Source organism: Helicoverpa armigera, chromosome 26, assembly GCF_030705265.1.
Source record: "Helicoverpa armigera isolate CAAS_96S chromosome 26, ASM3070526v1, whole genome shotgun sequence".
Classification (NCBI taxonomy): Eukaryota; Metazoa; Arthropoda; class Insecta; order Lepidoptera; family Noctuidae; genus Helicoverpa; species Helicoverpa armigera.
This window is the reverse complement of record NC_087145.1, coordinates 1,077,442-1,104,489: the sequence shown is the minus strand read 5'-3', so window position 1 is coordinate 1,104,489 and position 27,048 is coordinate 1,077,442. Positions and strand designations below refer to the sequence as shown.

Here is a 27,048-nt window from a genome sequence, read left to right as displayed (position 1 = left end):
TTTCTTACATAACATTTTAAAACTATTATTTTATTAGACGTGATTAAAATAATGTAGGTTTTGTATGTAAATCAACATGCCATTAAAGTAACTAAAATTACTGTTCGGATATAGTAAAAGTTTTGAGTTTTTGTTTTAAATATGGCGGCGGAAAAGTTGCTTTGGCTCACAACTGTGCTTCTCCGTCTGTGGCTGGGAGCTACAGACCTTTGCTATGCTCAGTAAGTATAACATATTAAAAAATAAGCCCATTTAGCTTACATTTAAGGTCCATCCAAATCCCGCATCCCATGGAAACTACTTTCTGATAGCCTACAGCTGAGCCGACGAGAAAAATCCGACTTATTAATATGTAGGTAGTAAAGGAGTTCGTGGCAAAGTAACTGTCACGCATGTTTCCCGTGTGGACTACTTCGCACACCCGGATAAATTAGATAACCTTCCTTCCTCAAAAAATGAGCTACACAGGTAATAGGTGCCTACCAACTGCACGATTTTTCACACCGTTCCTAAGATTAGCTCGTTCAACCAAACATTCAAAACCCAGCGTTATAATCTTAGTAAGATTACCATACACCACTGGACTGTAAGATTTTCCAAAAATACAAATTCTTTTGTATCCTTTCATAAGTAAGTACGTCCATTGTATCATGGCGCTTATTCCATGAGGTAAGGGTCAAGCAGAGTGCTCGGGGTTCACCCTCATTTCCCCACTTATGTTCTCAAGTCCTATATAATAAGGGGCGAGTCGGGGAGGCACAGTAGTTAAGGGAATCTGTCTTAAGATCGAGAGTGCGGGTTCGAAATCTGGCGTAATACGTTTAGGCCCCAGTTCATTGGGTGCCGATAAAGTGTCAGTTAGTTAATACTGCCTACTACTTTATCACTAACCGGTGAAACTGGTCATTAGTCATACATCTGGTATTTGAAAAAAATATAATGGAACAATCTAAACTTGGAACGTCCTTAATATCTGTGTGTGTCAAGATAATATCAGATTTTAGTAGTGTTTTATTAACTTACAAAACTCTATGCGTAACTATTGACATGTTTTTATACGCATACTTTCATAAACTTGACATGTCAATAGAAAAAAAAACCGTCGTTGAGCCGAAACGATAGGTTACTTACTTTGAATTTTTCTATTAGGGACATAGGTATGTTGGAATGTATTTACTTACGGTATTTTTTATTTATTTTCGTTTGTAGATCTAAGGACTGTAATATAATATTGGGATATTATAAATTGCATATCAAATAAATAATCGCCTATCAATAAATACTCATCATTTATATTCTTTTTTACATCAAATAACTTACTTCACTACAAATAAACTAAATGTTTAACAAAACTCAAACTGCAGATAATTCGAAATGATACATCAATATGACATTGCTTTTTTTATTATAATGCAATACAGTTAAATTTATTCTTGTACAAAAATACTACATACATAGCATTAATACTGACTGCACAGCAAATTTTCCATATTTCATAGCAAAATAACTATCCCAGTCGCATATTAACCAGTAAGTACAACAAAACCTATTCATCATATTTGTCTTAATTTTCAAGAAGCCATGCTCGGCCAATTTAATGATTATTATAACAAAAAAATCCTGTCACATTGCATTATTTCTAAAACCAGAACAAATTAACTGAAAAGGTTCGCGGCTTCGCGCGCTTTTTCATCACTGGAGTGCAGAGTGGCGCGAGCGAGTAAGATAGAGTTCAATTAAAAAACATTGTATTAAAAATTGAAGCTAGTAACGAAAACGAATCGCTGCAAAACCGACTCCACGTAGTCTTGTTTGCCTACCCCTAGAGTGCAATTCAAAACCGCGTAGGCGCGGAGGGGCGAGGCGGCCTGCGAGCTGAGGAGCAGGTAGTTTTAACGCTCGCCGACGCGGTTGAGGCTGGCCGGCTCTGCCGGCCAGTAAGCCGAAGCTGCGGTGGTGAGCGTGAAAATCATCTGCGACGATAAGCTCGCATGGGACCGCCGGAGCCCCGCAGCGCCGGAGCCGTGACAGAAGCCATGCTTGCTGTATGTTGCATGCTTACTTCCATGTTGCATGCCTGCTTACATGCTGCATGCCTGCTTGTATGCTTCAGGCTTGTTTGCATGCTTCTTACAGGAAAATAAAAATTCCAAAACTATGCCAAAAGATGATTCTGACTATAAACATTCTGAAATATGATATTATAGTAGTAGCCTTTTAATGACTACTTATATGAAATGTATGCTAAAAGGAAATACTGACAATGACTGACAATGCACCAGCCCCATTTTTTTTAAGAACTATAGTATGTATGTGCAAGCACATCATCGGACTTGCGATCCGACTCAAGTACGTGGCGCCACCTGCAGAAGCTAAAAATGTTGCCTATTGGGCAAAAAAGGAAGCGTGAACGCTTATAAATAATTCAATAAATTACAATTTTGTATTTAATTTTATATTTTTTTGCTGATCTCATTATGCCGTAATTAATAAATAATAAGATGACTGTGACTAATAAAAAGCTGTTTTATTCAGAAAAACTGCTGTAAATAATATAAAAATAGAAGCTATATTTAAAAGAAAAAGAGTTAACATGTATAATGTGCATTAAGATTATTAGCTGTGCATTGATGAAAAAGCTTTTGCTTTAGGAAAAATCGCTGTACGCTGCGAAAATAAATTGTAGTGTGTTTAGTGATATTTTGAGTTGAATATTTTGCTGTGCAATCAGTAATTTTGATGGGAATTCGGAATCTTATTGCATAGAAAAAGGATATTTTTTGATTTGCGTTTAAATACTACCCTATAATATTTAGCCGTGAGCGATTTCACTCGCGTCCCGTACGGAACAATCTATTCGATTACCCGTATGAAAAGAATGGTTCAAATCGGATCTATCACTTGCGAAATTTTTATAGAGTCAAATCAAAATAATTTTATAATTTCTCAACAGGCTTTATAAACTTAGACACTACATATGTATTTCAATTCAAATTAGTCCCATGTTGGGCGCCACTTTTTGCAATGGACTTGAATCTAGTAAATGCCTACAGTTAGGTTGGTAAAGGAGTCTTGCAGTCCGTGCAAAAGTAGGTATTAGTAGATTTGTTGCATTTAATATAGCCATTATTTTTCTTACCAGTCTTATAATGGGGTATCGTGTTGGTCGGGTAACTGATTTAAGGAAGTCACATAGGCAGTCCCTCTATCTCAGCTCCATCCGGTTAGGCTCGAAGCCGACCCCAACATAGTTGGGAAAAGACTAGGCAAATCTCTTACGTCTATGAAATCTTGTGAGCTATTTAATGGAAAATGTCAAGGACCATCTCGTAGCTACCATTCCGAGATTTTGTTCTAGTTTTTACCAAGATGGCCGACTCAAAAGACATATCTTTTGAATGTCAGATTCTCCCCCTGTCGTTTTTCCACGCACGGGTACTTTTGCTTTGAGCAAAGGCACTTATATGTTTGAAAAGCATTCGACCTGACGCAATACTGTAATCTCCCTTTTACTGTTCTTCAAAGGGTCTGAAACTGGGGATTTCTATACTAGCTGGTTCCCGCGGTTTTGAATGAATTCTGAGGGACCTTCTTCCCGGGTTGGAAAAAACTGCCTCTATACAATTTACCGCAAAACTGAATAGAAAAAAGCACTTTTGCATTTTTACTCCCGTACATAGTTAAGGACTGATAGGTATTTAAGCGACCGTATTTGTGAAACGATTGGTATTTGGGTATCTTGTAGGCCTAAAAATGTATGATATTTATGTCAGGACCATCAAAATATCTGGCGTTGATTATAATTAAGTAGTTCAAACATTAGCTCCGATGAAAATAATGGATTCAGTTCCGACTTAGAGTTTCAAAGATGAGAATTTCAACCATACATGCTGTACTTTTTCCTACAATGCAGCCTTTTTTTTTCTTAGCCCGAACTGTCCCACTGCTGAGCAAAGGCCTCCCCACTTCGTCTCCACACCTGTCGATCCTTTGATATCTCCCACCAATCAGGGTTGTAGGCGTCCAGGTCGTCGCGCCATCTTTTTCCAGGTTTACCTCGTCTACGGAGGCCGTCTTGTGGTATCCACTGGGTGACAACGTTGGCCCTCCAGCCCTTATCCCAATTAATTTGTTGTCTTCTTCCATACCTACTTACTTCTTTAGATCAACCACGTTGTTCGGAAACCTAATTAGGTAATGACGTTGCTAAGGAGTTTATTGCACCACATCTTCCGAGCGAAAACATACCTACATAAAAAGTTTTTTATAAGGCGGCCAACCGTCCCGCATTCTGCGGGACCGTCCCGCAATGCTTGACGAAATCTCGTTTTGAAATTATTAGTAAAATAGTCCCGCAAAACGTTGTATGCGTCCCGCATGTCCCGCATCCCTATTTTTCTACCACGCTTCTACACAACACCCACCTGCGCGCACGCTCAACAGTGCAGGAACACAGATTACCTATAATATAGTCTCGTTCTCTGTATTTCTACTGAACTCGTGAGGCCTAATGATTTTGAAAATAAGACATTAGTGCACGCTGTGACACGATATTGATAGGTTAAATTACAGCTTTTTGCTTACAGTTTTTATTTTATCAGTTCCCCCTCCCCCCCCCCTTTTCACGAAAGGTTAAGTCCCGCATTCAGTTTTCGGAAAGTTGGCCGCCTTAGTTTTTTATAATGTAGTTGTACTAAGTATATTCAGATTAGTGTTTGTATAACATAAGTTTCAATTTCAATATTGCATTTTTCTCTAAAGCCATTGCAATTAGCTAAAGGATTGCCTACTGAAAGGACAAATCTTTTTTCCATTGATACACTTACGAGCAAACAAAACTGGTCAGTGGTAATACGTTGATTTATTGGGTAATAATCACATCACATAATTATATTTGTGTCAGTCTACGGTTAAGGTATCTTATGGGCGCTGAAACATAAGATATTGTGTTTTTATAATCTAAGCAAACTTGTACAATTTATGTCTCTAAAAGTCCTAAGCGCCAAAGTTCTCATGGAATGTTTATCTGAAATAGGTACACTGTAGTATTTTACTAAATTATCATCTACCTGTCCAGCTCTTATTATGAAATTGAAATTGGTCGGAACAGAGAAGATCCCAATTTAAAAAACCTAATACAATAATTCTCTGATTCACCTGAGATTCGAATCCCAAATGCCGTCTTGCTAAACTTCCGACCTCAAGATTAACAGAGCAATCTCATTAATAATATAAGAAGCTTAACAACTTAACATAGATCGATCGGAAGCTGTACCAGACGAGAATGGACCACTTTTTAGGGTTCCGTACCCAAAGGGAAAAACGGGACCCTATTGTTTTCGCTCTTCTGTCCATCCGTCACCAGGCTGTATCTCATGAACCATGATAATTAGAGGGTTGAATATTTCATAGATGAAGTATTTCTGCTGCCGCTATAACAACAAATACTGAAAACTAGAATAAAACAAATATTTTGGGGGGCTCCCATACAACAAACGTGATTATTTTGCTTATTTTTGCTCGATATCGATAATGGCAACAGGTAGATGCTTGAAATATTCACAGAAAATGTAATGTATTATACCTAATTATAAAACGTTTTATAAATAATGGTATGGAACCCGTCGTGCGCGAGTCCGACTCGGACTTGGCCGGTGTTTTTTATTATTTTGTTTGACAGAAAGTATTATTTTTAATGCTCTGTGTTTCACCCCCTTTTCAGTAGCGGCCATTGTACAAAATATTCTTGCATTAGTAATTTTGAGAAGCCATATGGCAGATGAGAATATAAATGCAAAAACAACGAGACATTGTTGGCTTGTATTAGAGGATTGTTTTGTGATAAAAATACGTTTTTTTGGCTTTATTTTTATAATGGTTTCAGGCTTTATATTGATGCGGGCTAATTTTAGATGTTCGTGTTTTCTGTAGATGATTTTATTTGTTGGAAACCACGACGTTTTATGTCGTTTGTACATCTGTACCTACTTATAAAGCTGAAGATTTGGTTTGTTTGCATGAACGCGCTAATCTCAGGAATTACTGGTACGATTTGAAAAGTTAATTCAGTGTTATATAGCCCGTTTATCGAGGAAGGCTATAACGGGCTACTTTTCATCCGGGTTCATGCAGAAGTTCCCACAGGATGCTGGAAAAAGCTTGTTAAACATAATATTAGCGCTTGTAAAAGTAAATAACTGAATTAAAAACAGCTGAAATTCAGTCTAGTTTTTGATAAAGTTCATAACAACTTTTAACTACACACATCTGCCTTATGTAGTTCGATGGCAAAATTTTCGAACTGACCTACATTGCTAGCGACTGAATTTCTAAAACTAATACTTTTTTGCTGGTAATGCAAAAATATTTTTTTGATATCTGGTAATGAGTTTTCTCTTTTTAAAAGCGATCTATACTAGAATATAATGAAGTCGGAAAGTTTGTTTATTTGAACCCGCAAATCGCAGCACCTACAGTAAAAAAATACACATTAATCGAGAATAGTTATAAGCCACTATGAGAATATTTTACAGACAATATAATAACTTTTGTCGTGCTCTCAGATCTGTTAGGTTAAGAAGCAATAACCTGTTGTAGTTATAGAAGAATATAATTATTGCAACGTTCTACATAATTCATAAGTTTTTACATGGGGTTCATTTTAAGGAAAACAATATAATAATTACTGGGTTTATTGTATACCGTGAAGATCACTTCATAACATAGGTCTCCGCTACACAAAGTCTCAGTGAGCCGATGACTTATAATTTACACCTTCTTGTCACCAGATCCACTCTCCTGACCTTCCAAGACTTGCTGCCGGAAGACCCGAGGCTGTACGACAAGATGAGGCCTCCGAAGATCAATGAACAGCCTACCATCGTGAACTTCCATGTGACGGTCATGGGGCTGGACTCTATTGACGAAACTTCCATGGTAAGTACTGGTATCAGTGGCGGTTGCTGCGCAGACTTAGATACTTTGATCTAACGAGCTGGCTATAGGTATACATGTAGCTTACATGTGGGTACATATGGGAAGAGAATTTAGTAAAATTGGTGTACCTAATAAAGTATATCTATCTATCTATCTATTAAGTTTCCCATTGCCCTGATGTGCTGTGTGCAAAAAACTTTCCTTTCATTATGGTGCATCCTGGACTATTATTTTTTCGACTTCTACAGCATACCTATATATTAATTGACTCTTTTTAGACCTAATTGTATCCAATCAATCATAAGCAATCCTATCAAGTGATCAGGTCTACTTACTTAGATTAAGTTGCTATCGTTACAGCTCTTCATAATTCTTCTTGTTTTAGACATATGCTGCTGACATATTCTTTGCTCAAACATGGAAAGATCATCGCTTAAGGCTGCCCGAAAACATGACTACGGAGTACAGGTATTTCTTTAATACTATACAAAAGTGCAAAGGTCTAATGCTGAATAAGTTCTGATAAGTTACAGCTTATTGCGAATTATATCTGAATATAATTTCCCAAATATAGTGTACCTACTTGAGAGGCTGGTGCTTTAACGACTAGGGCCACCACGACTGGTTAATAATCCTTGCTTTACCTCCAATTTATATCTGTAGTTACTAGGCTTACTAGAGATAGGGATTTAACATTATGTCTATGGGGCTTTTTTTTTAACGAAAAACATCAAATGATCCCTCCCGCTGTGGGTTAGCAGCGGTGGGGGAGTTTCAGACTCTTACTGACTAAAAACCGTCGTGTGCCGTCGTAGGCCTCTTTCGAACAATCCCGCAGCCCCGGGACAATCCTGCAGCCCCGGATGTCTATGGGGCTAATGTCAAAATTCTATCTCTAGAAATTAAAACAAAAAGTACATACATAGAATATTAGGAACGTCCGTAAATCACTACTTTTCTTCCAGGCTGCTCGAAGTGGACTGGCTGAAACACATGTGGAGACCAGACTCCTTCTTCAAGAACGCCAAGTCCGTGACGTTTCAAACCATGACAATACCCAATCACTACGTTTGGCTGTCCAAGGAGAAGACTATACTGTATATGGTGAAATTGACCCTCAGGCTGTCGTGTGCCATGAATTTTCTCATTTATCCTCATGATACGCAAGAGTGTAAACTGCAGATGGAAAGCTGTGAGTATTTTGAAACATTTTTAAAAACATTAAGACGCACACACTACAAACTTTTAGTCGGCCAATAGTTGGTTTGGGCTCATAAATCGGTATGAAGATGAATGGTAGTGATGATGTCCTCCTCCTAGCCGATTATCGGCTACAGCGGCTGTTCTCATATAAGGAGATTAGCCAATTACGCAAGACATATTATAGTGCACGAGCATTTGCGCAGACAGACAGACACACTCATAGCCCGATGCGATGGGACGGCAATCCGACACGACCGGAGAGAGATCAGGCGCAGGACCAACCTTTACGTGCTCTCCGAAAAGAAGATGAATGGTAGTACGGATACACGTACAACGATAAGGCATTTTTCCGGTATCAGACCGACTAAATACTTTGAAAAAATAATAAAAAAAGCGGGCTAACAATTTACTTAGTGTGTAGTGTGCGCGTAGGCTTAGTTGGACCTAGTTTTTTTGTCCTCGAGTGTAAACAATGGCGCGTGCGTCGAAAGAGTGTAGCTGGGATATATTATTCGTGGAGTGTAGCACTAGAAATTATAATACCCCTCTATTTGCGTCGGGGTAAAAAGTTACACTTTTACAAGCTTTTATTTAACTTGTGCTAACTTCTATTCCGGATAGTGCTAATTGACATCGTTATGTTTTTACAATCTGAGACTGAAAAATATACATTTTATGTAAATAGATTTGTAAATAACGGAGGACAAAATTAAATAGATAGAGATTATGTTTAAAACTAGTGCAGCACCATTAAATAGGTATTTTAATCATTCTTCTGGTCTATTTCCCTAGAAAAAAATGCCTTAAACTACAATACAGCGTCTAAAAAACTCCTCCTGATGATTTCCAATTGGGAGTTTAACCAATAGGCTATTTAACCTTTAGTAAAAAATAATTTGTCCTTCAACCTGCACATTTAAATACAAAAACTTAGTACCTACATTCAATTGCCACCATCAAAACGAAAACCAGACCATTCTGAAAGCCAAGTTCAAAACCTATAGACTTAAACCCTGTCTAACCATAAAAATATCTTCGAGAGCGCTCAGAGACCTCGTTATGCCGTCATTGTGAAGAAGTGGCTCTCCAGAAGCGTCGACACAGCCACTTCACCTTCTAATTATAATCTATGTTTGACATTTTGTCTTACAGCTTTCATCTTCCCGTGATAAAGTATGTTCGTATTGATGATCGGGTGGTCGATTTTTTTGATCGGAAGTGTATTTGGTTTTGATTTGACAAGAAACATCATGTGTAATGGAATGCCAGTATAATGGGCGTCTCTAACGATTTTGGGAGAATAACAAAGTTGGGACTAGCTCTGTGGTTACTCTTAATTTAACTACTAGCCTGTTGCTCGTGGTTTCACCCGCTTTTCTAGAGAATTACTTCCCACATCGAGATGAAAGTAATCTTTATTTTAGTATCCGTTTTCCGGCGGTTTCACCCACGTCCTGGGGGAACCGCTGCCTGGCTACTAGGGAATAGTGTAGCTTTCCAATGAAACAATTTTTCAAATAGGTTCAATTCAATAGTTACGAAGTCACACTAAAGGCTCACAAAATAAAAAATATGTATCCTCTCTGTATTGATATAGATTACTGAAAGTTTTATCCAAGTCCAAGGAAACTTTTGAATAAACAAATTACACCTAAAAAGTTACACTCCACCAAAAAGTGGGACTGAGCGTTTTATTACTAGCAAGCTCGATAGATGGCGTTGTACCTACACGTGAAATACTGCATCGCGGTATGGTTTCGTTCACAAATCTCAATAGGGTGGCTGAAACATTCAGACTGTATTGAACTGAATTGCAACCTACTATATGAAGGTAAATTTTTGAAGAGTCAGTTGATTTTATTTTGATACTGGCTTTATAAAACAATTACTACTACCTAAGTAGTTACTTAAAGGTTACAGATAGTTTACACATTTTAATGTACTATTTAGCTCTTCTCGCCTGAAACACAGGATACCCTAGTTAAGGCACGTAAGACTCGGATATAAGCTTATATTTAAGACTCTATGTAATTCATGCTGTAATGAAATTTAAATAAAAATATTATTATTATATTATTATTTGGGTTAAAAGGTTTTGGTCAGTAAGAGTCTGATACTCCCTCAAATCCCATAATAAAAGATCCGTGCAGGCGTTTACGCAGTAGTTTTGTGTGTATTAAACACACAAAACTTGAACTTTTAGCAATATAACCCCAAAAATGAAACCAGTTGGCAATAAAGTTGGTCTGAGCATTTTATTACTAACAAGCTCGATAGATGGCGTTGTACCTAAACGTGAAATACTACATCGCGGTATGGTTTCGTTCACAAATCTCAATAGGGTGGCTGAAACAGGCACTGTAGGTACTGTGAGTTGAAATATCCCGAGATCCCCGGTCCCTAGCGCGGTACAGTACCTACTTATCTATTTTTAACTGGTAATTTTTGGAGAGTCAGTTCATTTTATTTTGATACTGACTTTATAAAATAACTAGCCGTTTTCCCGCGGTTTCACCCGCGTCCCGTGGTAACTACTGCCCGTACCGGGATAAAAAATTGCCTATGTTACTAGCAGATAATATAGCTTTCTAATGGTGAAAGAATATTACAAATCGGTCCAGTAGTTTTTGAGTTTATCCATTACAACCAAACAAACAAAGTTATCCTCTTTATAATATTAGTTAGATAACTGAGTTAAGGACCGTAATTCGTCCATGTAGTTCCTATGAATTATAGCCATTTGAGTAGTCACGTAGGAAAGTAAAGATAAACAATTTTACGCGTTGGTTTTATTTATAATGTATATTTTATGGTTTTTGTTACAAGTTTCATTACTAAAAGTTTCATCCAGATCAGTTCAGCGGTTAACGCATGAAGAACTGTGTAAGTACTTACACATAAAATTAAACTTTTACAAGAAAATCTCAAATACTAGCAATACGTTCTGTTGGTTACCCTTAAAGACGCTGGCTAATTATTTTTTATCAATGCATAAAAATGACTTCTCTATAGATTTATTAAATGCATAGATAAATATAACCCCCAAAAAAGAAAGCAGTTGGCAATAAAGTTGGTCTGAGCATTTTATTACTAACAAGCTCGATAGATGGCGTTGTATCACAACGTGAAAATGTTACATCGCGGTATGGTTTCGTTCACAAATCTCAATAGGGCTAAAACAAACAGGCACGGTGTTAATAGCATTTTTTTAATCGGTAATTTTTGGAGAGTCAGTTCATTTTATTTTGATACTGACTTTATAAAACAATAACTGAGTTAAGAACCGTAATTCGTCCGTGTAGTTCCTATGAATAAAGCCATTTGATTAGTCACTTAAAGATAAACAATGTTACGCCTTGTATTGATTTAAAATATATTTTGTACGTTTTATGGTTACATTACCAAAAGTTTTATGCAGATTCGTTCAGCCGTTTACGCATTCAATAACTACATAGGTATGTAGGTTGATTTCTGACACTTACGCGACTATTAGACATTTAAATAAAACTACAGTACTGTTACTGTTTTTATGTTATAATTATAGCTATGTAGGTATTAAATACACACACAAACTTAAGCTTTTATAAACATAACCATTTGATAATCATAAAAGGAAACTAGTTTCCCCTAATGTTCGACTGAGCGTTTTATTACTAACAAGCTCGATAGATGGCGTTGTACCTACACGTGAAATATTACATCGCGGTATGGTTACGTTCACAAATCTCAATAGGGTGGCTAAGACATTAGTACATATCATCGCCCTTTGATATAATTGGTTTCAAATTTTTTCGAAAGTCAGACATTTCTATAATGATACTGACTTTTAAAACATTTAAGATAAGGGCCGTAAGCTGCCTGTGTAGCAACTAGTACCTAAGTTAATTTACATTGTAGCAGGCCTCTAACTAAATATATTAAACATTCATTTCATTTCCATAGATATTTACAGAACTATAGATATATTTATAATCAAAACTAAAACTATCTAGTAGGTATATCTACTTACCTAGTCTAGTTTGGTCATCAGAAAAAAACAAAAAAATCGACTTTTTGTCCGATAGCGTGCAGAAGTTCCTTCAATAAACGGGTGCAACTGCAGGCCAAGCTTGTTTTTCTATAATTTCACATTTAATTATTCCTCGAAAAAAAACATTAAAATCTATCAGGGTTATAATTCGAATTTTTATCTGGGTATAGAATAGCTGTTGAACTTTCGTTTGGTAAGAAGTATGAACTTACGAAGATAGGGAATATCTTAGAAAAAGAAAATACCCTACCTACCTACCTACCTACCTACCTTTCTCACAAAAAATGGCGTCTGGATTTTTAGGGATTTTTCGGGAAAAAACTTATTGGGAAACGATAGAGTTTTTCGAAGCTTTGTAATTATTATTTTTATTCGAGTTATTTATCGATGATAACTTTGAAATAATACGAAAAAAATATACGTTGTAAGAATAATTAACGTAGTTTCGCATCCTTCAAAAGTTACTTCTTTCTGCATTTTATTTTATTATTCTTCAGACAAACCCGATAGATGGCGTTTCTTCAGAACGTGAAATATTAAATCGCGGTATGGTTTCGTTCACAAATCCCAATAGGTTGCAGATGTATCATATACATCGTATTATATAAACATACTTCCGAAATTATACATCCTTATTTTTGGAGAGTCAGTTTTATTTAGACTGACTTTATAAAACAGTTTACATGCTAGATAAGTACATATCAGTACATACATTCAGATATGTACTTATTTACCTACAACTAAGAACTATACAAAAAAAAATGCCTATACGTTTGTTAAACGGATATGTTTTGATTATGAATTAGCAATCAGATTAAAATAAATAATTTAACCTATATCCTACTTCATATTCGAGTGCGGAAATTAGGCAACAACAGGCAAAAAGTTATCGCTCGAAGTGAAAATCATTAAAATAGTTATCTGAATTATATTTCTTTCTACATTTTTTCTATTTATTATAGAAAACCCTTTGACACTTCGTTTGATCATACTTCAACCACAATAAATATCCCTAATGCAGATAGAAAACATTTGAATAGAAAAAATTGATACTTCTCTAACAAATAATCGCGTCTGGATTTCAGACGGATTTTACAGGAAAAAACGTATTGTTACTAACTTTCGGATTCATCAAAATTGATTTTTATCAATCTACATTTATTTAACTATCAAACTTAGTTACAATTCACACAAGCTCGATAGATGGCGTTGTTCCAGAACGTGAAAATCCTACATCCTCAATAGGTATAATAGCAAGATGTTCCAGAAACATGAATGTTGGAGGTTTAGGTGAATTTTTGGAAAGAGTCAGTTTTCTAACTGACTTTATAAAACAGTTCTTGAGCTAGGTTAGTAGTATTTTGTCATTCTCAATGAGAATTTCTCAGTGCAGAGTCACAAAATGCGAATTTATTTTGTTTTAGTGAAAAACTAATTAAAATAGCTATGTGAATAATATATTTGACTGACTTTTTAAAGCTACAAATATGACATCTAAGACAATATACATGTACTTGCATGACATATTTAAACTTTGCATTTGACATTACTTTTCTAGATATTATAGTAGAGCTGTTGAACTTTCGTTTGATCAGAAAACATTTTTATACTAAAAGGAAATACCAGCTTTTCTAAAAAAATACTGACATTGCAAGTAAAACTTATTGAAACAAAAAAAATTAATTATGTACTATAAAACTAACTTTCGCATCCTTCAAATAATATCAAATATTCTTTGCTGATATTACAATTTTATCAATCTACATTTTATCATCCCACACAGTTACGTTTCACATAAGCTCGATAGATGGCGTTGTTTCAGATCGTGAAAATCCTACATCGCGGTATGGTTACGTTCACAAATCTCAATAGGTAGCGAGATGTTCGGTATGAAAATGGATCTTATACAAGAGTCTACTCGTACATGGCGAATTTTTGGTAGGTCAGTTTTATTTTGACTGACCTTATAAAACAGTTGACATGCTATGTTAGTACATTTTGTTCCGAGTGAGATCATTTATTCTGAACTAGCTTTCCGCCCGCGGCTTCGCCCGCGTGGAATTCGGTTATATTGGACACACAGCGCCATCTACAATCCATCCATCAAGCAAACAATATTTTTGTTTTCCCTCGGGAATATCTATTTTTTTCGGGACAAAAAGTACCCTATTATTTAATCCGGACTTCTAACTTTACGTCTGCAAAATTTCAAAGCAATCGGTTCAGTAGTTACGGCGTGAAAGCGGAACAAACAAACAAACAAACAAACAAACTCACTTTTCCATTTATAATATTAGTAAGGATATTATAGAAAATAAGTATAAGAGCTGTTGAATATTTCGTGTGATCATATTTCTACGACAATACAACGCCGATAGAAAAGATAGTACCTTTAGAAAAAGAAAATAGTGTTTTAGCAAAAATCAGGCCTTATTTTCGACTAACTTATTGGAAGAAACATTTACTTACAATAATGTAACATAGACCTAGCCAATTTTCCTAGTTAATGAAAAGCAATCGACAATTACTACATTTTATTAACCCACACAGTTACAATCCACACAAGCTCGATAGATGGCGTTGTTCCAGAACATGAAAATTCTACATCGCGGTATGGTTACGTTCACAAAATCTTAATAAGTAGCGAGATGTTCCGAACAGTTGTAATTACCGTTCAGTACCGTTCAGGAACATCGTCTAGAAACTAAACCATATTTTATGGATTTTTTGGAAGGTCAGCTATTTGAAATACTGACTTTATAAAAACAATTCACATGCTAAGTTAGTAAAATAATTGTTAAACAACACAAAAATAAATCACAACTTCAAAAATTTTTCGACATCACTTCTAGCAACGAACAAAACCTTCCAGGCTTGGTCAATTACTTTATTTCGCAAAACACGAATAGCATTTAAGGGAGTCAAAAATCCTTGCGTCACAAAAACAGCGAAATATAAAAACCACTTAAATCCCATTGAAAGAGGTCTCTTCAGACCTAAGCAAAGTTTGTCGGGTGATACAGAAATTATCGAATCGAGTGGCTTGTAAAATGTAGGCCAAGTGGGGGGGTACTTGTGTTCAGCCCCTACCTATCGCCCGATCTCACTATAAATAGATCTGATGGGCAAAATGATGCTGTGCTAACTGGCACTTGATACGATAAAGGTTTTTGTAGATTTTCGTGATAGGAGACGATGTAGCTTGAATTAAGGCTTGTGGGATGACGATAATAAGTGTTGAAGTAAAACTTGCTGCAGAAATGGGATAGGGGCAGAAGGGTCTTGAATGATTTTTAAGGAATAGATGAGTCACTTGTATATCATCTAGGTCTGCTAATGACTATAGCCATAATATAGGAAGTGATAAAAGGGGGGCGTTTTGGGGCTGCTGTAATTTTGTAAATTTGACGTGAAAAAGTGCTAAAAGCTAGCCTAGTTTCAATAAACGTTTTTGACTTTGACTTTCATTATGCTTCCATTTTTTTAAATAGCAAAATGATTGCTTTGTTTAGTTGTAGAAATAGAGATGGGTAGTCCACAGTTTACTGTCTATTTAGACGAACAGCAAACAAAAACAGCTAAATACAGAAGACGTATAGTAACAAAACTAGACTAGAAAGTAGACCGAAGCTTCATTTTTGAAAAAGCATCGCAGCCGCGGCGGTAATGAAGTAAAGGGTGTATGAACTGTTAAAATTAACGAGATGCCTTTGACTTTGTGGCGACATCCGACAGTCGCGGTTTTTTGCTTTTTAATCAGTGACAAAACTAATTAGGAGTCGTAGGAAAGTGTAGGCTTCGGTTTTGGGTGTCTGAGACGTCGAAAATTGATAACTTAGTAATGAATATTTAAGAACTAAATAATTACTTGGCGTTGAAGACGTATTCTTCCAAAAATATTATAAAAAGAATAAATAGGTGAGAAAATAAAAAGAGTGTTGAGTTTTTTGGTGTTTGCATCCAGAGTCCTGTCCTAATTTGGTGGATTGAAGTTTTTCGATATTTGCAGCAAAAGTTGAATGAAATTGTAGCTAGTTCGATGTGGGATCTTTCGGACCATCAAACGATCCAAATTGCAATATTTGTAAATAACAAAGACAGCCTTTCCATTGCATTCTATATAGATTTGTATGAAATCGGTCTCTAGCAATCGGTATAGCTCGTAGTAACAAAATATAATTTTCATCAACCCTTTACTATTGTTCCCAGTATCCCACACGACAGATGACCTGATCTTCCAGTGGGACCCTGACGTGCCGCTGGTAGTGGACGAGAACATCGAGTTGCCCCAACTGGAGCTGGTGCAGAATACCACTGCTGACTGCACCCAGGTCTACTCCACAGGTAGGACGTTGCTAATTTTGAGAATAAAATCATCAGCTTCTAAGGGATTTCATTATTGTCATCTCAGCCGTAGAACGAAAGAAGGCATCCAATATCAAAAAGTAAAATCCAAAATAACTTCTCGCACCTAACAAATTACCATAGATAATTAACAGTTTTAAACACCAAAATACTAAAAAAATATAGTTATAAAAAAACACGCTAGTCATGTACCTATTATCATCAGAACTCAGAGTGTGTGCAAAATTTCATCCTTATCGAAGACCGGGAAGTGGGTCAAATTAAGATTCCAAGATTTTCTTACATACAAGAGTGAAGCTAATATAAGCGTGTTCACTAGTATTTAAAACAATACCTGTCCCTGTTAATCTACCTAATTTACCTATCATATTTATTTTTTTGTTATCACAGACAAACAATAGTCAGTCAGGTCAATAATTAGGACCAACTTGTTTGTTTTAACAATAAACCACGTTTCATCATTTGCAAACATTTCAAAAACTGGGTCAAACTTAGGATTATAGTTATGACCGCCATATTTCTGCTAATACCGTGGTTATCGCAGATTAGTGAATTTTCTAATGTTATCTTTTAATCCTTAGATAATTACAAGTAATTAAGGTAAACGGACATCAACGTTAAGAGGGTCATGTTTTTTTTAAACATAATTTATACCTACCTAGGTAGACTGTAAGTCAAATATTGTAAACACTTCTGATTTGAAAAGAATGACTAAGAAGGTTCTTGCCGGTTTTTTTCCATAAGACCCTCTCTTTGGAACCGTGCACCTAGAAATTGACGTTTTGCAACCTAATAGGTCCATATGAAATTAACAATTTATACATTATTTTGTTGATTAGCTGGTCAATATTTAAAATGCGTTATATTAACGATAGCAATAGCAAATACAGATGAGTTGATCATTTGCGTCTAGGCATGTAGGCCTTTGTGTCCCTAAACTTTTTAATCGGTGTCTGCCAGAGTTATTTATCAAACTTGACGGTTATTCCACCATCAGCCGTCATCAGAACCTCGTCAATCAACACGGTGTCAGGTCACATCGTATGTATGTTCAAACTTAGATCGTTGAAGATACAAATAACTTTTAAGTTAGTTTTTAATATTTACAATACATATTTACAATAAAAATCAAAAACTATCCTAGTAAAACAAACAACTAAAAAGCGTCAAAAAATTCGTCCCCATCGCTGTCAACTGGGAGCGTGCCCAAGAGGCTGGCAGCATTACCTCGTTGGATCGCCATGCTGATTCTTTGTCCGAGGTAATAGCCAGCCTTCTGGTCACGAGAAGCGTCAACCAGCCGCCTAGAAAGATCTTTAAATAGAATGTGGGCATTCGGACCCCACGACCCGAGGGTTTCAACCCCAAACGGTTCGAAAATATAGTTTCCGACAAGGCCACTATATTTCCGCCGCTTGAGGTTCTCCGCAGCCGCAGCGGCAGCAGCAGCACAGCACGCAGAACTTGGAAGGTGTGATGGCGCAAGAGTATCGACACAGGTTGCGTCCCATACTAAAGGCCTACCCATCTTCCAAGGGAATAACGACATGCCGTCTGGTCTGTCGTCTAGTTAGTTATGTTCGAGATAGAACGTATTTAGTTGATTAAAGAAATTGAACGATCTAGGAATTTAACTTAACTAGGATGTTTTAAAAAACGTGGTAGTGAGTCGTATTCGTAATATTTTATTTGGAGATAGGGGGAGCCTTAAAGACGTTCCAGAACTTTAGAAAAATTGCTATATTCATATTGAAATATCAAATTATAAGTTGACACTAGTTGACAGCAATTCTACGCTTTTATCAAAAAATAATACCTACTATACTTCATAAAAATCCAAAATGTTGATGACAATAACATTGATTTTGATAATTTCAGGAAACTTCACGTGCCTGGAGGTTATCTTCAAGCTGAAGCGGCGCTTGGGGTACCACCTGTTCAACACCTACATACCCACTTGTCTGATCGTCATTATGTCTGTAAGTTGATTATTGAAAACAAAAGCGTACTTTTAAGCATGCTTGCTAGGTTGTTCTTTCTGTTCTATAATTTCTCTATCATCTGCCAATCCTATACCCGACTAAGATGATTGTTGAAGTTGGTCAGCTTTCTTTTTAACTATATGCTGCTAAGTACTTACCTGTATTTTACATGGAACAACTGCCTGTCTAACCTGTCTAAGTCTGGTTGTTAAAATTTTTCCCCTTCTAACCATCTTTGACGACTACCAAAGATGTTCAAATTACAGCTAGGAACAACAACTCTTCCGAAACTCAGTTTTAGATAAATGATCAGATGGGAACAGGGCAGGAGGAAGAAGATCAGTCATCCACGGACTTCATCCACTATAACCTATCGACTCTTATGGCGGTTACTCAACTATAAGTTACTTATTATTAACCTCTTTTAACCCTTGTCTCTTCCAGTGGGTATCCTTCTGGATCAAGCCTGACGCTGCCCCCGCGCGGGTCACTCTCGGCGTGACGTCATTACTCACGCTCTCGACGCAGCACGCGAAGTCACAGGCGCAGTTACCGCCCGTCTCTTATCTGAAAGCTGTTGATGCTTTCATGTCTGTGTGTACTGTGTAAGTATTGTGACTTCTTTGAAGGTTGAATTATTATCATCATTTATTTATTAGTGCACCTAGTAGGCTAGGGTTAGGGAAATCAGATTATTTATGATCTATGTTCTTTTACATTCACTTCCCCTCTTACTATTTCTATTTAATTTTTCCCTTTCAATATATTTTGGATGGGATAATTGGAGTGTAGATACCTAGTGATCATGCTATTCGGGTATTTCTTCATCTTCTGCTGTCTTTTTATTTTTTCCAATGAACTATCTTGTATCTTTCAGTTTCGTGTTCATGGCTCTGATGGAATATTGTTTGGTCAACATTGTTCTGGGAGACGGCGCTAAAGTCAAGGTAAGTTTATAGTCAAACAGTTCAGATATAAGTACTTACTTACATTAACAATATGATGAAATGAGGCTCATCTTGTGAGCAAACGATCAGTCTTAATGAGCATGAAAGTCGATGTATATGGAAGGAAATGACGATAGGAATCCGAATGATTGTCACTTGTAAGACGACATCAGACAGAAAAGTGTGTAAGAATAAGACCTGTTGCACGACCCCAAATAAAATCTATTATTTGCCAGGAGGTGGATGTTGACATTAAATTGGTCTTCTTTGTTCCAGGATGCAGCAGAAGCAGCCAAAGCCAAGATGAGAGCGATCAGCATCGATCGTTTCTCTCGCGTCTTCTTTCCTCTCCTATTCTCCGTGCTCAACGCCATCTACTGGATACATTTCGCTCAATATATCTGATGGATTTACTTGTTCAAGTTTGACTACATCTGCTCATTCATCTTCTATCTTTCTTTTGTTTAGATTTAATGCTTTATGAAGTTCGTCTTTTGTTTTTGTATCATTTTGTTTCTTAGTTTTGATTATTTACTTCAGTGGAATTATAGATACCTTAAAACCTAAGTGTTATTTTTATTTTGAGACTACCATCAGTTTATCTTCTATTTTATTTCATCAGTGCAGCTTTCTACTTGACATTTCCTCATAAGGCTATTTTCTTGTATCCCTCTCAAGTTTTAACACGGTAACGAAATATTTTTAAACTCTGTTTCAAACCTTATCATTGAAATAAACTATTGAATAACTTTAAACCACATTAAGCACTATGTCTTTGTTCCTCTTAAAAATCTTTTCGTAAAGTGTGTTTCGAGACATTTTTATTCAACAATCTATACTTTTCTCAAAATCTTATAAAATCTACTGGCTACCTATTTATTATTGTAAGTAGATATTGATATGGTAAATCTATGTCTTATTTTATTTAGTTTTAGTTAGAAATTTTGCAAAAGAATTGTATATCTGTAAACTGTGTTAATGGGGTTACTTGGGCAACAAAACCTGCAGTTAAAAAGTGGGCCAATTCGTCTTTTCGGCGAATAATCCTATTATCAAAGTAAACAGATTAAATTACGTCAATAAAGTATGATAATTTAAGCTGTCTGGTTATCTTAGCATTCTCAAGATTTTTTGTTTAATCCCAGGATGGAAAAGAAAGTTTTTTTTAAATAGAATGAAACTGAAGGAAAGCTTGTGATTAGTAATAGCCGCACGAGTTGATCGATCATAAGTTTAAGCAACGCTTGGCGCGGTCAATTCTTGGATGGTTTACCATCTTGTCATTGCCTTGTCTTGCCTGAAAGAAGGCCAGGGAATAAGTGGGTCCAGGCTGTAATTTTAACATCTTTTGGCAGTTGTTACGTATGCCAGTCGAACCAAGGGATATCGGGTTTTCCGGGTAACTGGGTTGAGGAGGTCAGGCAGGCGTTTGCTCCATGTAAAGTATTGGTTCTCAGCTGCCAACCAACCCCAAAATAGTTGGGAAAACGCTGAGCAGATGAAGTGACGAAAATATCGTAGGCTCGCCTAGGAAGCTACGCATAAAAAAAGTTGAGAGCAGATAAATAAAGAGATGAAGAATGATTTGCTCTTAGACAGTTGCAGTTTTCTGTGATTTTGGTTACAATAAAATACTCGATGCACTGGATCATCTGCCTCAGTGACTGTATACTTTATAGGTATTTTTCAAAAAAATAACTTTTTTATTTGAGTAGGTACAACTGAATAGATTTCTACGTAGATAAGTAAGTTTACAAAGCTTGAGAATGTTAACATTACCAAGAAATTAGGTATTATATTTAAATGTTACTTGATAAATTATAACATAAGTCGTGTACAAAACATAGAATTATGAAAGTTATCATTATGTATCATTAATAAAAAGTTTTATGTGAATAAAATTAAAGTATTATTCGTTTCAGTTCGTTATCTTATTTCATCCCGCGGTTTCACCCGGGAGAACCGTTTCCCGGAACATGCAGGTCAACTCCAACAGGTATCTGAGGAGATCTAAGGAGGAGGCCTATGCTCAGCAGTGGACGTCCTATGGCTGAGACGATGAGGATGATTTCCCGCAACCGGGTAAACAAACCGGGTAAAATGATGGATTGCGCCGCCTCTATTTCCTTGGCAGCACCTGCAGCACCTGCGATTGCGACAGCTAGACCAATGAGGCAGGTATACATAACCTAACCTTACTACTACATAATCGTACTAGTACATATTTTACTGTTTAATTAGCTTTACATAACATCTAGGTATTTGTAATTATTTATCTCTAAGAGCTGACTTTGAAAGCAGCTTAACCTTGTTATAGCAATTAACTAATACTTGTGAATGTAATCAGCAAATATTGAAGTTTCAGCACCTACTTACAAGTCGAGAGATACATTAATTAGTAGCAATTAGACTCTTTATATTGGTTCAGTGACTGAGTTAAATAAACCCCCGTGTTGAGGTATCGGGTTCGATTCTCGAGCCAAGCAATTTGTGAAATAGTATTTATCAATGATTTTTTTGTTTGTTTGTTCCTTAAATAAAGGCTACGAAACTACTGAAACGATTTCAAAAATTCTGTCACTTTTGGAAAGCTAGGTACACTATTCCCTAGTAACATAGGCTGTATTTTATTCCGGTACGGGCAGTAGTTCCCATGGGACGCAGGTGAAACCGCGGGAAATTGGCTAGTATATAAAAACAACCCGGAACTATTTAGCTATTTACTTATTACGAAAATATAGTCTATCATAAGTCTAACTAACTTAACTAGCGCTCGACCAATAACAGATGACAACCTACTTTCTCAGCAACCTAAAGCATTGGATTGCATATCTAGGTTACCATAACCCACCAACCTATGATCTGACCCAAATCCCACTTAAATAATGCAACTTGCGGAAGAAAGTAATTTCATTGTCTCAATTTTAAGTACAGTGCGCCCAGATTATGTTTGACATTCAAGATGGCGCTATTTGCTGCGGGATTGTTTGAAAGAGTTACTGTGGCCTTGGTACATAAAGGACTTAAGAAGGAAGATGGTGGGTTTTAGTCAGTAAGAGTCTGACACTCCATCACGCTGCACCCACAGCGAGAGGGGAAAACCAACCACGACTCAAAAATTGTACTTATAAAATGTAGTTCTAGATTCTGCCACGGGTCAGGCTATACTGGGCACTTTGTAGGGGAACTTCGCGCCTTAACACGTATTTATATGGTTAGTCATGCTCAATTTCTTAATTCCGACTTCTTGTAACTGCTCAACCGTTTCTAAGTGGTTGATGCAGTGAATTCTTGATGATTAGGTAGACCTATGGTACCTACCACTAGAACTTATACTTAGGTTTAATGTCGGTTTACTCCAGCCACTTAGATAGTCTAGTTTTCTATACTAATGGGATATTTTTTTTTGTTCGTTTGTAAAACTCCGAAACTAGTGAACCGATTTGAGAAATTACACATCTATATTTACATACATCTACATTTTTCCCGAATAAAATAGGCTATATCTATTTTACCCCAGTCCCGCCAGTAGTTCACACGGGAGGCGGGTGAAACCGCGGAAAATCGGAAGGTCCTCGATAAATAGACTACCAACCACTGAAAGATTTTTTCAAATCCCTTTAGTAGTTCTTGCCTGACAATGAGTTTCCATGTCGTCGATGAAACTCTAAATAAATTCACAAAAAATCCTATTATTTTTATCTAGACGTTCTCTGCCTTTTATTTCTAGCCGTTCACTACCTAGGCACAAAATTAGGTAGTTAATTACGTAGGTACTAACTGATTTATTTTCTACTGCTCACCAAAATAAATACTAACTAAATCGAAATCTTTTTGAGACTTTTCTAATTTCCTTATTTCACTGATTATTTTTTGTTGATTCTACAATTATAATAGTCACGACAAACATAGTTTTTTGCGAACTTTTTATGCGAAACCTCGGGTTTGTGTAAAAGTTTAGTTCAAGATCAAGGATAAATTGTTATTAAGAGAAAACTTTTGCTTAGAGAATCGATTTTAGTTATAGATGAAAGTACGGTGAGTAGGTCCTATTTTCTTTAAATATTTTTGAGTATTACCTACCTACTACTTTCTAGGTATGTGAGTACCTAGTCCATGGGTGACGAGTTTGTATTTTTTTACAATAAGAATTATATAGGAAGATAGGCAAAAAGGAAGGAAGCAGGATGGGACTTATACCATGTTAGTTTGGCTTAACTAAATGCTGCATAAACTTATCATTTTTAACTCTCAGATATCAGACATCGCGTCATTCAAAAATCGTTGGATAATTGCGCTATTTAGCTTAATGGTAGCAGGTACTTAAGTACCTACCTCTTTTGTTTATATACCTCGATTATTAAGTCCTTACCGACATTATCCTGTCATTGAGCCGCAAAAGATAATTAGAAAAGCAATTATGTTTAATATTGTCGCGGAGCAGTCACCAACCGCCATACTTCTTAATGGTCAAATTAAAAATAAATTAACACAGGCATTCAAGCGTACATCCACTCCATTTTACCCGAATAAGTTTTCATAAAAATGCTGCCTACTGTTACAACGAAGACTTCAAATATATTACAATAATTATTGTGTGGCTAATTGTCAACCAAACACGAGTCTCAATTACAATGGGATGAATATCTTTTGTTTTTAAACGTTTTACAACGACCGTGGCGCGGCGACGTTTGTTTCCTTTCTACACCTTCATAACTATGTCTGCTTATTGTACTAATTAATTATGAGATCCAGTTGATTTCGCCTATAGTCTAAAATAAGTACCTAAATACATAAATATTCTTCTGGCATTTTTAGTTTTGGCCCTAATGTTTACCCACTAGAAACAAAACCGTATGTCAGATGCCTTTTTCAAACAAATATCAGATAAACAGTAGTAATAGAGTCACATGTTTTTTGCAAATTAATCTGATAAAAGCATTTATCATGAGTGCTACATGAAAAGCTAAATAAACATCAAATCATATGCGGAACGGAACGTTGATAAATCAGAGATTAGTTGCGTTCGGAATATCATGACGTTTGCATGTCTTTCGCGCTCCGTCTGCGTGACTAAATTTAAATAAACTAGATTTTAATTACTTGAATTGAGTGCTAAATATAATTCAGAAACGATAGTGAAAATTAGACACGGTCTCGTACAGATAAAGAATCTAAGTTCAAGTTCATGGTCGCCATTCGAATCTTCTGAATGTGCACTGTCACTTGTCAACTTTTTGTCAACTTGTCAGAATCAGTCGGTCACTCGATGACGTTCGGTTCAAACGTGTGTTGATATATCCGCCGGTTCGCGAGCAATTCGCATAAAATTGCGTTTATTCAATTACAAATTATCTTATTACACTGGTACGTTGGCTGTACGTGTAGCGGGGACATGGCCGAACATTGCCGGACACTGTGATTCTTTGCCACTGTTGTATATTTAGAAAAAAAAGTTGCGAAACCGCGGGGAACCGCTGTGTTCGCATTGTTTTGATAAATCAGTTTTCTGTGTTAAAGTTTAGAACATTCTGGTGAACATGAAGGGTCCACACGGGAAGGAGGAGACGTCTGATGAGGAGTCAGGGCTAGGATACCAGAATACGTTGGTAAGTGCACTTATACAACTTTCTATTTTCTAGAAAATACGTCTCGTGAAGTCGTTTTCCTAGTTTTTACGTGTGTTCCTAGGTTGGTAGTGTGTGTGTATATAGCTTTACAGTATTATAAACGAGGTTTCTTTCATGATCGTAATGATGTGAAGCTTGTTTATAAATTGTAACCATTTTATTTTGATACTTGAAACATGCACTTAAACAGGTGCACGTATTTTATAATCTCAAGCGAAACTTGTTAGGTAGGTGTAATTATAATTTGAAATAACATTTTTTAATTATACTTTTTAGGAGTTAAAAAAAACTTTTATTAAACATAAAAAGATGCTGTATTTAACTTAGATAGATATATAAAAGTAGGTACTTACCAATCTATTAAAAAAAAAAACAATAACATGACTATGAAACTAGTGGGTACACAATGTGATGTAAAACCCAAAGAATAAATAATTTAATTAGGATAAAAAGTACATTTTCCTCTTTCCAAAACAAACTCGATAAGATATAACATTATTAGCAAACTTCAAAATAATAACACCAAAAACAAGAATGCAATGGATGACATTTATCATATAAAGTCACGTTGCATACAATTTAAGAGCCCTGTTATTATGCAGCTAGCATTGTGCAATGCAATTTGACCTTTCCAAGTAAAAACTTGACATTAATCCACTTTCTTTACATTTATACTGCTTTTATTAGTAAAATCCGTTTGAATTATTCTAACTCAACCATAGCAAGCGCGCTGCAAGACATTTCTTAAGAAATAAGTATATGCTTTCTACTTGATTATTCTATTTTTTTCTTGTCCCATCAGCTGTGTACATAAACTTTTAAGTAAATAAATAGTAATATTTTTTTACATCGATCTAAAAGCAAAACTTGCAGTAGTTACTTATTAGAATTTCTAAACACCTAAGTTAAGACCACAAAACCACAATACCAGTGTGCTATTCAGTGCTTGAATTATATAATAAAAAAATAATACAAACCTCTCAATTCAGAAAGTTTTGGGAAGTTGTTTAGAACATTCACAATAAATAAAAAAAGTTTTCAAATTATTTGATTAATAAACATACTGACCCGTCTTACATGTACTAGGTACATAGTAGTCTTCTTAAGAATTTGTTCAAGATATTCCCGTTTTACCGCTAATGAAATGCTAAATAGGATGACTTATTCTTACGTAAACCCACACAGGTTTATTTTTAGCCTGTTAGTGCTAGATATCATATTACTTTGGGATTTATCATCATCTTATGTGATGAGTACTTGTCATTAGTATAAGTGCCGCATATGATACCAGATCATATTGTGCCTGGATTTCTTTGATTAGGAGTACAATTTTTGGCAAATAAACTAATAATTTAACACCTACCTACAGAAAATCCCTCAAAACATGTACTAGATCTAACTTATTCTACTTTAGTTAGACAAAAAGTATGGATATTAGATATTTAGATTTGACCCATGTTACGGCAGACATGCTGCATAAGTTGCAAAAATTTACAACAAGGTATGGTTCTTCTTCTTCTTCTTCTTCTTCTTGGTGTAAAATAAATACATAAACTTAAAAAACATACAACCTCCTCCTTTTTGGGAAGTTGGTTTTAAATGAAAACTACTCCTCTTTTTATGGCTTAGAGTTGGAAAGAATATATCAATTTTTTAAGCCTTTTTGATATTATAACAAGTTTTTATGAATGAAGGTACTTAAATTGCTTTGTATAATTAAAGCCAGCTGTTTTGCTGTTATACTGACATGATTGCATATAATTATTATTGTATTATTAATGATAGGTGATGTTTACAATAGTTATTGTAATGTAATTAGCATTGTTACTCATTCATAGCGCTGTCCAATCTATTGGATAATATGATTTATTATCTTAGCGTTGAAAATTCCACTATGTTTTATTCAATAAATGTATGTATCTACTAGGTGCTTTTGCCAAAAATATATACAAAAA

General features: G+C 35.8%; 2 protein-coding genes across 2 annotated transcripts in view; both read left to right on the top strand.

Moving 5' to 3' along the window:
- The first annotated feature begins 89 nt into the window (after positions 1-89).
- On the top strand, positions 90-21,384 carry LOC110379036 (glycine receptor subunit alpha-2). The gene is made up of 9 exons (XM_064041803.1): positions 90-221; positions 6,789-6,936; positions 7,322-7,404; positions 7,902-8,128; positions 16,379-16,513; positions 18,413-18,513; positions 18,961-19,121; positions 19,394-19,463; positions 19,740-21,384. Exons 1-9 carry the CDS (start codon positions 142-144, stop codon positions 19,866-19,868), a joined length of 1,134 nt encoding a protein of 377 aa, XP_063897873.1. The 5' UTR covers positions 90-141; the 3' UTR covers positions 19,869-21,384.
- A 3,084-nt stretch (positions 21,385-24,468) lies between these two features.
- LOC110379028 (chloride channel protein 2) overlaps positions 24,469-27,048 on the top strand; it is a 66,981-nt gene continuing 64,401 nt past the window's right edge. Inside the window, exon 1 of the mRNA XM_064041677.1 lies at positions 24,469-25,072. Within this exon, the coding sequence (XP_063897747.1) occupies positions 25,004-25,072 (69 nt within the window). The 5' untranslated portion in view covers positions 24,469-25,003. The remainder of the gene's footprint in view (positions 25,073-27,048) is intronic.

Coding starts and splice junctions, on each gene's coding strand:
- LOC110379036 (XM_064041803.1), top strand. CDS start 142: ATGGCGGCGGAAAAGTTGCTTTGGCTCACAACTGTGCTTCTCCGTCTG. Junction 222..6,788: donor ACAGACCTTTGCTATGCTCA/GTAAGTATAACA, acceptor TCTTGTCACCAG/ATCCACTCTCCTGACCTTCC. Junction 19,464..19,739: donor GAGACGGCGCTAAAGTCAAG/GTAAGTTTATAG, acceptor TCTTTGTTCCAG/GATGCAGCAGAAGCAGCCAA.